Raw genomic sequence first — 14417 nt, 5'->3', positions numbered from 1 at the left:
CCATTAAACAATAATTCCCCATTTTCCCCTTTCTCCCAATTCTGGTAACCACTATGTTACTTTCTATGAATTTGACTGCTCTAGATACCTCATATAAGTGAAATCATGCAATATTTTTCTTTTTATGGCTTATTTCACTCAGCATTATTTCCTCCAAGTTCATCCATGTTGTAGTGTGTGTCAGAATTTCCTTCCTTTTTTAAAGAATAATATTCCATTGTATGTAGATACCACATTTTGTTCATTCATTCATCTATCAGTGGACACTTGGGTTGTTCCTGTCTTTTGACTGTTGTGAACAATGCTGCTGTGAACATCTTTGGAGACCCTGCTTTCAGTTCTTTTGTGTATATACTTAAAGGGGAATTGCTGAATCATAAGGTAATTCTATCTTAAATTTTTTGAGGAACTACCATACTGTTTTCCATAGAAGATATACCATTTCTGTTCAGCGATGCAGAAAGGTTCCATTTTTTTGTACAGCCTTGTCAACATTTCTTATTTACTTATTTTTAAAATAATACCCATCCTGTTACTGGTATTTCAGTGTGGTTTTGATTCTCATTTCTCTCATGATTAGTAAAGTATCTTTTCATGTACTTGTTGGTCATCTGTATTTCTTCTTTGGAGGAATATCTATTTAGGCCCTGTGCCAATTTTTGAATTGAGTTGTTTGTTTTTTTGTTGTTGAATTGTAGGAGTTTCGTTTTTTTGGATGTTAACCCCTTATAGATGATTTGCAGACATCTTCTCCCATTCTAGTGGTTGCCTTTTCACTGTGTTGACTCGGTCTTTAAAAAAAAATTTTTTTAATGTTTATTTATTTATTTTGAGAGAGAGAGCTCATGTGAGTGGAGGAGGGGCAGAGAAAGAGAGAGAGGGGGAGAGAGAATCCCAAGCAGGCCCTGCACTGCCAGTGTAGAGCCTGATGTAGGGCTCGATCTCATGAACCATGAGATCACAACCTGAAATCGAGAGTTGGGCACTCAACTGACTGAGCCATCCAGGTGCCCCTTGATTCTTTTGATGAACAGAACAGAATAACATGGTGATTTTTTGAAAACTCAAATCTTATCAAATTACAAGGCTCAGAGCTTAAATTTCAGATTGTTGGCATTGTATACAATCTGGCTTCTAACTCTCTGGGTAAGAAAAAAAAAATTTGCACACAAAAATTGTATATACACACAACACACACAGCCTTCCCTCCTTTCCTGCCCAGCAATGTAAACTCTGTCCAGGCAAAATTATTTGCAGTTCAGTAACTGTCAGGATTTGTTATGCTCTTCTAGATGCCCTCCACATTCACCTGAGGAACCTCTATTTATTTTTCCAAAGGCATCTCAAGCATCTCTTCTATAAAGTCTTTTCTAATCATCCTCTTATTTCCCAGGCAGAGTGGAATTGAGCACTGAAGCCTGTGTGTTCTGTCATAGCATCTGAAACATTGTAGTGTTTCCCATTTGTTTACCTGTCAGTTAGTTTTGCTTTATTGGATTGACAGCCCTTGTGAGCTGAGTCTTTGTTATTGTTATTATTGTTATTTTTAAATCTTTAACTGTAGTCCATGGTATATGGTATGTAATTAACTACTCAATAAATGTTTGTTGAGTGAATGTGTGATGATGAGTAGCTATTGTTAAGTCACTCTATTGGATCTCCAGAGTTATATTAGAATAGACTCTAATTTTGGTTTTCTGTGATACCACACTGGCAACTATTTACAAAATACTTTCTGGGAGAACTTAGCACTCCTTTTCAATTTCCTGGTTAGCACTCCCCAGTTTCTCCCCATAATTCATAGCCACTTTGTGGCAGATCGTTATTACTGGGTAGACTTTTGATTATGGCTTATAGTACCATACATATACAACTTCTTAAACTTATGACATCTTTACCCTGGAAAGGTTATTTTTGTTTTGCAAGTCTTTTGAAAACACTTTAAGGATGTGTGTCAGATGGAATTGCTCATGTTATTCCAGATATATTTGCTATCGTTGTTATTGAGGGCAAACTAAAGAGCCTGGGAAATAATCCTTTGGTTGGCATTTAAAACTAAACCAAAACAAAAGCTGGTATCTTTTCCCCTCTTCCATTAAGACTAGCTCTTGTTATGAATTCTTATTATAAATGACTTCATTGAAGTCTCGTAGCTTATGGTGTGCCCTGGCATGAAAATCATGAAAATATTTTACTGTTAGAGCAAATTTCACACTAAGCCATATTTCAAAAAGCCATTAGTAGAAGTTTTGGAAAAAGAACAGTCACCATCAAGTGATATGCTACTAAAAGATGGATTGCTACTATTTTAGATGATTTAGTTGTGCCAGTTATATGAGCCTTTTATGAGTTATGCCCTACATGATTTCCAGTAAAACTTTGATTTTAAATGTAAACAACATTTATTTAAACATTTAATTCACTGCTGATGTAAATATTAAATTGTTCTGTCTTCTTGTAAGTTTTTACTTGACATGTCAGAAATTGTCTATATATAGGCATATTGTGCATTGAATTTAGTGAAATAATTTTCATCCCTCTTTTTGGTGACAGTGTTTCTGTTTCCTGAGTGATGAAAAAGTAATTAGTTATGAAATGAGACACTGACTATAATAGATTCTTCTTGAAGGGAAACATTTGAACTATTCTCCTGTTTTCTGCAAGAGTACTTACTTAGTACTTATACATGAGTTTTTATTGCTTACAAATATTGTCAACTGCAAAGGGAGCAGTGGCTTACAATTCAATATAGGGGTAGTCCAGAATTCATTTGTTTGACTTTCAAATTATTTTGGAATTTGTGTTGGAATATTGGTATCTCTGAAATCAAGGTATGTGCAGCACTTTCCAAAGCATAGTAAAGCATACCGTAACATCTTGTCTTGAAATAAACTGTAAACTCTCCAGCACTTACTGTGAGGTTAGGGTTCTTGTTCAGTGCCTGTGGTTTCCTAATCTCCTTCTTAAATGCACTGTGGTGGTAATAGATTATAGTAGTCTCTCAGATGCAGGCAGTCTAAAACAAAATTGCCTTTATTTCTCTATACCTGCAACTTTATTAAAAAAAATTTTTTTTAAGTAATCTCTACACCCAACACTGTACATTCCCCACTGGAATTCGTGACCCGGAGATCAAGGGTCGCATGTTCTACCCACTGAGCCAGCCAGGCACCCCTAAACTTGTAGCTTTACATCTGTTTTTTAGTCTGGGATATAATCATTTGGTTGTGAACGGTTTTTTGTTTTTAAGTTTATTTATTTTGAGAGAGAGAGAGAGAGAGAGAATTGGGGAGGGGGCAGAGAGAGAGGGGAGAGAGAGAATCTCAACTAGGTTCTGTGCTGTTAGTGCAGAGCCCAGTGTGGGACGCAAACTCATGAACTGTGAGATCATGACTTGAGCCAGAACCGAGAGTCAGATGCTTAACTGACTGAGCCATCCTGGCACCTCAGTTTTTACTTTTTGAAAACCTCAGTTATCCCTGACTGTCGCTTACCTGGCTGATCTGGTGGATAGCATCTGCTCTTCTTTATGGACACAAACATCAATGTTTAAAGGTAAAGTAAAAATTACAATCTAGTGTGATCTGTAGATATTAGGCTATTAATTAATTCCAGACACTTTGTGTGTGTCTGCCATCCACCATCTGTTTTGTGGTTTGGGGATCCAGAGATGATAATAGATATACACAATCTTTGAGAAGTGTCCATTTTGCAATTTGGTTAGGGAGTGGGTGGATGGAAACAGGTAAAAAATTGCAGTGGATTTTGGGGGTGGCTACCAACTGGATCAGTTGGTAGAGCATCCAACTTTTGATCCCAAGGTCATGAGTTCAAGCCCCATGTTGGGCGTGGAGCCTACTTAAAAGAAAAAGTTAAAAAAAAATTATAACGGATTTTGATAAATTCTGCGATAGAGATAGGGAGAGGTCGTCTCCTTATCTGAGACACGAGAGTGCATTAGAAGGGCCATTTAACCCAGAGTTTGAACTGTTGAGAAATGCTTCCAGTAGCACGTCACATCTGAATTGAGTCTTAAAGGATGAGTAGGAATTAGCCTGGTAAGGAGAAAGAGAAACCTGGAAATAGATTAAGTTGATATGACCAGAGAGGTAGGAGGTAAGTCTAAGGATAAACAGTGGCTGTCATTTATTGAGTACGTACTTTGTGCTCAACACTGCATTATAAGGCTTAAACCACTTACCAGTAACCTAAAGGGCAAGTGCTGTTATCCTCAGTTCACAAATGAGGAAATAGAGTCATAACTATCCTGGAGTTATGACAAGGTTAAGGAGTGGCAGGGCTAGATTAAAAAGCCCAGCTTTTCTTGGGCCACCTGGCTTGCTCAGTCAGTAGAGCATGCAACTCTTGGTCTTGGGATTATGAGTTCAAGACCCATGTTAGATGTATAGCTTATTTAAAAATAAAATATAATGTTAAAAAATGTTAGACCTTATATAAACATATAAATAAAAACCTTAGCTTTTCTGGCTTCTTGTCTAGGCTGCTTCCTCCCAGGAGAGAACAATTTCAAGATGGAAGAAATAGTTAAGTAGTTATGTTGTTGAAAGGTCAGTTATGCAGGTTAAGTTCTGAAAAGTGTCCAGGGGCATTTATAGTGACGTGTTTGTTTATTCATGATATATTTACAGATAGTCTCTTAAGTGCCAAGAACTGTGCTAGGCATTAGGAATAAAAGAACACGTGCCTGAGTGATAGAGGTAGAAGGAAGAGAGGAAGTAGAGACATTTGAGTGAAAACTGTCATATAAAGAAGCTTAATTGCAAAGAAAAAGATAATGATACAGCAGTAAATGTGGGGGAAATTGCTGTGTGTGTGTGTGTGTGTGTGTGTGTGTGTGTGTAATATGGGAAGTACTTTAATTGTTTATGTGCTGAGGAGAAAGAGCCATAGCAGGAGAAAAGTTTATGATGAAATAGAACTTGCAATTGATTGATTCATCAAGGATGCTAAAGAATGAGGGGAGACAGGGACCAAAGTCTGTTAGACTGCACATATTTAGTTAAGTAGATTGCAAGATGATCGTAACATGAATTTGGAATGGCCCTAAAATTTGAGTATGATTGCCCTCCTCTTGGATAATGGAAACTTGACTAAACAATGAAACTTCTTGCTCAGATTATCACTGTGACCCCCTTATGTCTGATTTATGCATCCATCTTCTCTCTTCCTTAGTTATCCTGCCCGTACCCCCTGTCTACCATAGCATTTCTTATATTGAATTAGACTGATTGGCCACCTCCCCTTCCCCAGACCATATGCTTCTTGGGAGGGAGAATGGTAGAGGTTATGTCTAATGCTACCCATCTGGTATAATCTCACTTTAAATAAATGCTTATTTATTTAACTGAGTCAGTAAATGACTCAGTTCCTTATTTGTGTCATTTTTGAACGGGAGGTTTTAGTTTTATAAACTTTTAAGGGTTGAAAGGTATATATCCACCCTGTGCAGATTTTGTTGCCTATTAAAACATTTTTTTTATACATTTATTTATTTTTGAGAGACAGAGAGCACAAGTGGGGGAGGGGCAGAGAGAGAGAGGGAGACACAGAATCTGAAGCAGGCTCCAGGTTCCAAGCTGTCAGCACAGAGCCCGACGCAGGACTCGAACTCATTAGCTGTGAGATCATGACCTGAGCCGAAGTCGGATGCCCAACCAACTGAGCCACCCAGGCGCCCCTGTTGCCTATTTTAAATTAAGTACATAAGCACTTTAAATTATGCCTAATTTTCAGTGAAGAGAGGACTTCAAATATTTGAATGCTGAGAGGACCTTATGGTTTCATACAACCTAAAAAGTTTCTTGGGTTTATCTTTTTTGAGATTTAATATAAATTTATTATCAGCTCAACAATTGTAATTTATCTAGAAATGCAGAAATAAGCTATCTTCACAATTTTCATTTCCTGTTTTTTTTTTAAAACTTTGTGTTAAAAAGCTAGCGATGCTATTTTTAAAAATTGTGTCTCCTGTAGATGTAGTATGTAGTTCCCCCCCACACCCTAAATACATTGGTTACTCATTGATGTCATGGAATTTTCTTTTTTCAGAATCCTGTCCAAAAGATTCCTGACTCACATGAAATAACTCTAAAGCATGGCACTAAAACAGTAAGTTTGAAAAATTTGATTCTTTCCTTTCAGTAACAAGGCTCTCATGTTAAAGTGAACCGATGATACATTTGTATGAAGGCTAATTATACAATCAACTGATAACACAACAGCTATAGACATTAAAGAAAAAGAAAGATTACATTTCTATTCAATCAAAATAACCATTGTGTTTCATTTAAAATAGGAACACTTATTATTGTCATTGTTATTGTTGGCTTTAAAACCTTTTGCTTTGATATAGGAGCATTACAAGTGAAAAAAAGAAATGAAACTAAAATACAGTTTTCCTTTTTATGGTGTGGGAAAATTTCTCATTACTCTTAGCTTTATTTCTGTATCAGTAAAAGGCCTGAGTTTGTTTTTTAGATGTACATTGAGATAAGAAATGAACATAAAATAGTTACTGTATTGTTGTAAGGTTATATTACTTAGAATTACAGATTTCTATTTTTGTATTGTTATATTTATGTTACTTAAAGGTTTAATAATATAAAATTTTGAGTCATAAGATGGACTCATTTTATTGTAAAACCATTAAAAAGTGGTAGTAGAATGAATGAAACATATTACAAATGAAAGAATAAGATCATCTTGCTTTTTCTTTTCAATGAAACTGCCTTTTTCTAGGTGTCTAACACCTAGAAAGTAGGAAAATACATCCCATAATGAGGAAAACATGGATCGGTAGTTATAGACCCAGAAATTACACAAATGATGGAACTAATAAAGATATTAAAACAGTGACATTCTTCTTGCCAAATGTTTTGCCTTTGAAAATACTATTTTCATAAAAATATTTGTTACGGTATAGTGGGTTTATCATTATTTTATTTATTAAAATTTTTTTTAATGTTTATTTATTTTTGAGAGACAGAACACAAGCAGGGCAGGGGCAGAGAGAGAGGGAGACAGAGAATCCGAAGCAGGCTCTGTGCAGTCAGTGCAAAGCCTGACAATGGGGCTTGAACCCACGAGAGCTGTGAGATCATGACCTGAGCCGAAGTCCAAAGTCTGATGCTCATCTGACTGAGCCATCCAGGCGCCCCTATTGTTATTTTATTTTTATTTTTTTTAAAGGCTTACCTTTAATTTTTTATTTATTTTTATTTTTTAACGTTTATTTATTTTTGAGACAGAGAGAGGCAGAGCATGAACAGGGGAGGGGCAGAAAGAGAGAGGGAGACAAAGATCTGAAACAGGCTCCAGGCTCTGAGCTGTCAACACAGAGCCCGACACAGGGCTCGAACTCATGGACCGTGAGATCATGACCTGAGCCGAAGTCGGAAGCTTAACTGACCGAGCCACCCAGGCGCCCCAACCCCTATTGTTATTTTAAATGAAATGAACAATAAGTACTTTTAAATGTCTTAGTTAAAATTTTTACTGTGGTAAATATTGAAACACATAACTCACATAAACAAATGCTTTTTGGGGTCCTCAAAAGATTTAAATAGTGTAAAGTGTCTTAAAACCAAAGTTTCTGAGAACTGCTGCTTTAAGAAACCATTTCCATCTAATTTGTGATATTATATCTACTTTATATGAAATCAGACTTTTGGTATTTTTATTATGAAATTATGATGGAATTTTACTAGTTTTCATGTTTTTAAGCAAATTAGGAAAGGAATTACAGACTATTAGTACTTAAACAGAAGCTTCCCTGTCACTTGAGAGATTTTTTACTGAATGAGTTCATGGGTTTCACGCATGTTTTAGTTAAATATTTATATTTTTTAGTAGAATTTTATCTTTGAAAAAAGAAATAGCATTAGAAATATACTGCCAACTTGTTTTACACATTAAAAGTCAGAGCTTCTAATTGTACTGTTAGGGTACCTGATCTTTTTGCAGTCCTGCCTTTGCCCTGCATTTATTTCATCTTATATATGTCAGAGATCAACAAGGTGACTCTTTTGCCTGGTTGGTTTTTTCAGCTAGTTATTGTAAAATATTTACACATTCACAGAAGAATAGAGGATACTAAAAGGAATCCCGTATATTTACTTCTGAGCCTTACCAGTTCTCTACATTAGGCCAGTCTTTGTTTCCTGTACTTTACGTTTCTAGTGTCTCCCACCAATATACCCACCTTTCCATTCCTTAACAGGACCTAGAGATGGTTTCCTTTGTTTCCTACCAGATATTCCAAATCATTTCTTAGCTGTGTTCCTTTAAACCCCAGAAATCCAGTTCCAACTTTGTTAAAGGCCGTATGTAATTTGGGTCAAAGTCATGAGTCAACATCTACCTCTCCTTTCATTAATATAGTGACATACTGTTAATTTCTCTTTCTTTTTTTTTAATTTTTTTTTATTTAAAAAAAATTTTTTTTTCAACGTTTATTTATTTTTGGGACAGAGAGAGACAGAGCATGAACGGGGGAGGGGCAGAGAGAGAGGGAGACACAGAATCGGAAACAGGCTCCAGGCTCTGAGCCATCAGCCCAGAGCCCGACGCGGGGCTCGAACTCCCGGACCGCGAGATCGTGACCTGGCTGAAGTCGGACGCTTAACCGACTGCGCCACCCAGGCGCCCCTTAATTTCTCTTTCTTAATGAAAGGATTCACAGCCAGGGCAAAGAACACTTTTTAGGGGAAGAGCTGCTGCTTTCCAGGTTTCCTTTTGAGCACATTCTTCCCAGCTTGCACTGAACTCCAAACAACTCCCTGGAATGTGGAGGCTGCTGGCTCCCCACAGGCCTTTCCGCGTCCCCAGGAGGACTCAACCAAGGATGCCTGCAGCCATTCAGCCAGTCATTAGTTCTCCCACCCTGACTGCAGGCCTTTGCCCCTGCTGCTCCACACTGACGATTGCAGCAAGGAGGAGGAGCTTCCACCCTTGCGGGGAGGACAGGCAGGGAAGAGACAAGCCACAAATGAATTTGCAGTTTCGAATTGTACTGTAATGGGATGAACACTGGTGTGGTCAGTCGTATCAGGAAGAAGGCACCCTTTTAATTGTAATAGGAGGGTGGAAAGAGAATGGGCATGGGGGCAAGTAAGTTTGTGGTTGGTAGTAGCAGGAGTCACTTCTTAGACTTCGAAAGCTACTGTTTATTTTTGGTTTTTGTTGTTGTAGGTTTTAAGATACATAATTGTTCAGACATAAAAAATGACTTAGTTCTCATTTGTATGCTTTCTTTGACACATTTAAAGTGGTACGTATCTAATTTAAACGTATAATTTATTAATTATGTTCATGTATAATTCCCTTATCTTCTGAAATCAGTGTTTATAGGTGGTGATTGAAGTGAGTATAAATTATTTTGTAACTATCTGGTTTTAATTGTAGTAATTCTATTACATTTAATAACATTCCAAGGGTACTAGGAGAACTGATTTATAGTTGCTTCCTTTATATGAAACTTTGATCCTTTTACTCTCTCATATATACAGTAATCACATTATTTCTTTTTTTGTTGTTTTCATTCCACATATTAATTCTTTTGTTCTGTTTTTTGTTTTGTTTTACACATTAATTATTTCTAATGCATTTTTTTTTTTTCCTTCTGAGAGGGAAGTAGATTCAGGGACTTCCTTCTTAAGAATAGTAGGTTACCAGTTGGACACTCACATGTGCATTGGACCTACGAAAGTTCATGGGGAAGGCAGTTATCTTTTGGAACCAATGTAAAAGTGCTATTGTAATGTAGTTAGTCACTTATAAATTCAGCTTTAAAAATAATTGTTTAAGGTGATCATATTGAGTCAGTTAGCCATATACAGAAGAAAATAATTTCTACTTTGTCCTACTTGATTAAATAGATTTCTTAACATTCCCATTGGCATTTTCTCATTTTGGTAATTTTAGATTCATGTGGTATTTAGTTAGTGGTAGTTAAAATATTTCAAAAGGTTTCCTTAAAATCTTTTTTATTAAAAAAGCTGAATTATTTATGGGGTTTGGTAGATAAATTGGGACAAAGCTGGCAATTACATTAAGTTAAAATATTATTTCAAAAGAAATAATATTCATAATAGTAACAAAGTCAAATAATATAGAAGATGCTATCCAGTTCCACTTTTTAGAAGTAACAACAGCTTGTGGTCTGTACTTCCAACACCTATAAGAGGTAAGGTTAGAGAAAGGAAATGCAGGTTATTATAGAATATAAGTAGCTTTTCTCCAGTTAATTATTATTATTATTTTTTACAGGTTTCTGCTTTGGGTCTGGATCCCTCAGGTGCCCGTTTGGTGACTGGAGGATACGACTATGATGTTAAGTTTTGGGATTTTGCTGGAATGGATGCCTCTTTTAAGGCATTTCGATCCCTTCAGCCCTGTGAATGGTATGTATTGCACAACTTAATGCCTTCATATTTGCAGACAGAGTAATTCCATCTATAATGCTTTGTAGGAAAATACACTGTTTATATGACTGTATTTACCTTCATTATTCAAATGAAAGAAAAATGTACCTTAAGTTTCTCTCCTTTAGTTTCATTAAACCATGAAAACTTTAAAGACATTTTCAGTCTTTTGTTGTTTTGTAAAAAATATTTGTATTTAGAGATTATTACCTTTCCTAGTTTATTTTAATACTCCAGTAAATACCATGAAATGTTACATATATGTGTATGATGTATGTTAAGCCAATAACCAGGTGCTAGTCAGTGCTCCATTGTGTAGGTATGGCCAGCTAGCATTATATCAGAAAGGGCTTTACATGTTGTTACCACAGCTACCCTCTTTTTTTCTATTTTTGACCACATCTGATCTGTTAGTATATTGGATATCAAAAATAGATTTTTATTGGTGAAACTGATATCTTGTTAACTTGCATAATGTATGTTGGAAATGAGCTCTTACTGACTAAATGTAAATACATTCAAGATATGTGAATTAGATGAAATTAATAGAGGCCCAGTTTTCTACTCTTGCATGAATGGAGTTTGTATCTAAACGTGGCTCTGGCCAGTTTTGTATAGATCATACTGATTTGTAAATTTTGAAGTCATAACTCTTAAGCTATCTTCAGTAAAGATTTGAGGGTTCCCTAAGTGAACATAGATCTCTGATTAGTTGGAAAAATTTTTTTTTTAGTGTTTATTTATTTTTGAGAGAGAGAGAGAGACAGAGTCCAAGCTGGGGAGGGGCAGAGAGAGAGGGAGACACAGAATCTGATGCAGGCTCTGAGCTGTCAGCATAGAGCCCGATGCAGGGCTCGAACTCACGCATCGTGAGATCATGACCTGAGCTGAAGTTGGACATTAACTGACTGAGCCACCCAGATGCCCCGGAAAAAAAAATTTAAAAACAGGATATTCCCAGTGATGGCTGTATTTAATAAAGCTCTCATTATTTAAAATAATTAATTTGGTATCTTGAGTTAGTATGATGACTTAAAAAAAAATTTTTTTTTAACATTCAGTTTTGAGAGAGAGACAGAGTGTGAGTGGGGGACGGGCAGAGAGGGAGGGAGACACAGTCTGAAGCAGGCTCCAGGCTCTGAGCTGTCAGCACAGAGCTGAACGTGGGGCTCTAACTCACTGACTGTGAGCTCATGATCTGAGCTGAAGTCGGACGCTCGACTGAGTGAGCCACCCAGCGCCCCAGTATGATGACTTTTTAAAAATACAATGTTATAACCTTTATTCCTATATGGTATTCTCTTGGTTTGTATAGGGATTGTGTTCTCCTTCTGCTTTTTTCTTTTTTAATATTTATTTGTTTATTTTAAGAGAGAGACAGAGGGACAGGAGAGAACCCCAAGGAGGCTCTGCTCTGACAGCCTCACGAACTGTGAGATCATGCCCTGAGCTGTAATCAAGAGTCAGATGCTTAACCGGCTGGGGCACCCATGCGCCCCTCCCCTTTGCTTTTACAAGTATAAATTCACTTGTTCGGGATTATCCAGTTCTCGATTAATGATCAGCTCTGAATAGAATCGTGCCTTATGAGTCTCAAGCCACTACTCTATTACTAAACTGTGTCATCTGCTACACTGTTGTAATTGAAAATGCAGAAAAGCCCAAGAAAAGGCTTATTTTCTCTTCCATAATTAAATTATTACATCCTACATGTCATAGTGAACTATCAAAGGGTAGATGGGAATAAACAGAATTCTTGACAATCCATACAAGATTAACATAAACTCTAGTACTGCAAACATTTTGTGAATGTTCCTATTTTAAATCATGAGGACGGTTTAACTTTGCTATTATTTGTCCCTAATCTGTAAGTAATGTGACTCTACTTTTTATGACAATATGTATATTACTTAACGTGTATTTTATTATCTCTTTATATATCCATCTGTAATTTACTTTTTACTGTGAAAAATTTCAAACATGGAGGAAAGTAGAGAGATTAGTGAAATAGCCATTTTCTACCTAGATTTAACGGTTACATTTTTCTGTCTTTGCTTCATCTCATTTTTGTAATCTTTGAGGTATTTAAAAGTAAAGACATACATAGCTTTCACTTTGAAATAATTCCTCATGAATCTTTAAAAAATATAGACATTTCCCTATATAAATACAGCTCCAATTATTCTAACAAAATTCTTTAGAACTTAATATTTCTAATAATCATTCCATATTTAAATTTCCCCAGTTTATCCTCATATGTGTCGTAATGCTGGCTTGTCGGATCCAATCAAGTAGTACATATCCCATTTCTTTTGTCCGTCTCTGACATATCTTTTAATCTAGAACAGTGTCTCTTCCCAAACCATTTTCTTTCCCATGACTTTATTAAACAGGTCCAGTTGTCCTCTATAAGGTTCTTCCTCCCTGAATTTTCTAATTGCTTCGTTATGGTATCATTTAATTTATTTCTTTGTCTCCGGCATTTCCGATAGAAGGGCCAAAGGCTCGATTGTAATCTACATTGTATCACATCAAGTGGCATGTATTGTCTAGTTGTTGCTGCTATTTGTGACTAGCAGTTAAGATTAATTCCTGGATTAAGTTGGTGACATTTGATTCCTCCATTGTGAAGTTAGTATTATATACTTGAGATAGGCAAGGACTTTGTGGGGAGATACTTGGTAGCATGGAAATATCTGCATTCTCCTCATCCCTTCACTTAATAAGTTTAGCATCCATTGCTTATTCGTACCTGAATCAGTTATGTCATTGAGGGTTGTAAGTTGGTGATTTTCTAAATTCCATTATTTCATCTACATTTATTTGTGGACACTCTTCTAAAAGAGTGTCCACAAGTAATTTTTAATTTTTAAAAATTTAAAAAAATTTTAATTTTTAATATTAAAAAAACTTTTAAATATTGATTAATTAATTTTTAAATTTACAAGTTAGTTAGCATATAGTGCAACAATGATTTCAGGAGTAGATTCCAGTGATTCATCCCCTGTGTACCACACCCAGTGCTCATCCCAACAGATGTCTTCCACTTAGCCCATCCCCCCTCCCACAATCCCTCCAACAACCCTCCGTTTGTTCTCTATGTTTAAGAGTCTTTTACATTTTGTCCCCCTCCTGTTTTTATATTATTTTTGTTTCCTTTGTGTTCATCTGTTTTGTCTCTTAAATTCTTCATATGAGTGAAGTCATATATTTGTCTTTCTCTAATTTTGCTTAGTGTAAAACCATCCAGTTCCATCCATGTAGCTGCAAATGGCAAGATTTCATTCTTTTTGATTACTGAGTAATACTCCATTGTATAAAAATACCACATCTATCCATTCATCTGTCCGTGGATATTTGGGCTCTTTCCATACTTTGGCTATTGTCGATAGGCTATAAACGTTGGGGTGCATGTGCCCCTTTGAAACAGCACACTTGTATCCCTTGGATAAATACCTAGTAGGGCAGTTGCTGGGTTGTAGGGTAGTTCTATTTTTCACTTTTGAGGAACCTCCATACTGTTTTCCAGACTGGCTGCACCAGTTTGCATTTCCACTGGCAGCGCAAAAGAGATCCTCTTTCTCCGCATCCTTGCCAACATCTGTTGTTGCCAGAGTTGTTAATGTTAGCCATTCTGACAGGTGTGAGGTGATATCTTATTGTAGTTTTAATTTGTATTTCCCTGTTGATGACTGATGTTGAGCATTTTTTCATGTGTCGGTTGGCCATCTGGATGTCTTCTTTGGAGAAGTGTCTATTCATGTTTTCTGCCATTTCTTCACTGGGTTATTTGTTTTTTGGGTGTTGAGTTTGATAATTTCTGTATAGATTTTGGATACTAATCCTTTATCTGATATGTCGTTTGCAAATATCTTCTCCAATTCCATTGGTTGCCTTTTAGTTTTGCTGTTTCGTTCGCTGTGCAGAAGCCTTTTATTTCGATGAAGTCCCAATAGTTCATTTTTGCTTTTGTTT

At 36.3% G+C, this 14417-nt stretch overlaps 1 protein-coding gene across 2 annotated transcripts in view; it reads left to right on the top strand.

Annotated features, from left to right (window-relative positions):
* The window catches only part of WDR70 (WD repeat domain 70), a 295765-nt gene that overhangs the window by 49775 nt on the left and 231573 nt on the right, over positions 1 to 14417 (top strand). For both annotated transcript variants that reach the window (XM_030331030.1, XM_030331039.1), the window contains 2 exons: positions 6070 to 6129; positions 10288 to 10421. In XM_030331030.1, coding sequence (XP_030186890.1) covers positions 6070 to 6129; positions 10288 to 10421 — 194 coding nt within the window. The remainder of the gene's footprint in view (positions 1 to 6069; positions 6130 to 10287; positions 10422 to 14417) is intronic.

Source organism: Lynx canadensis, chromosome A1 (genome assembly GCF_007474595.2).
Source record: "Lynx canadensis isolate LIC74 chromosome A1, mLynCan4.pri.v2, whole genome shotgun sequence".
Taxonomy (NCBI): Eukaryota; Metazoa; Chordata; class Mammalia; order Carnivora; family Felidae; genus Lynx; species Lynx canadensis.
Note: the sequence above shows the minus strand (reverse complement) of the source record. Positions and strands in the feature narration are given on the sequence as shown.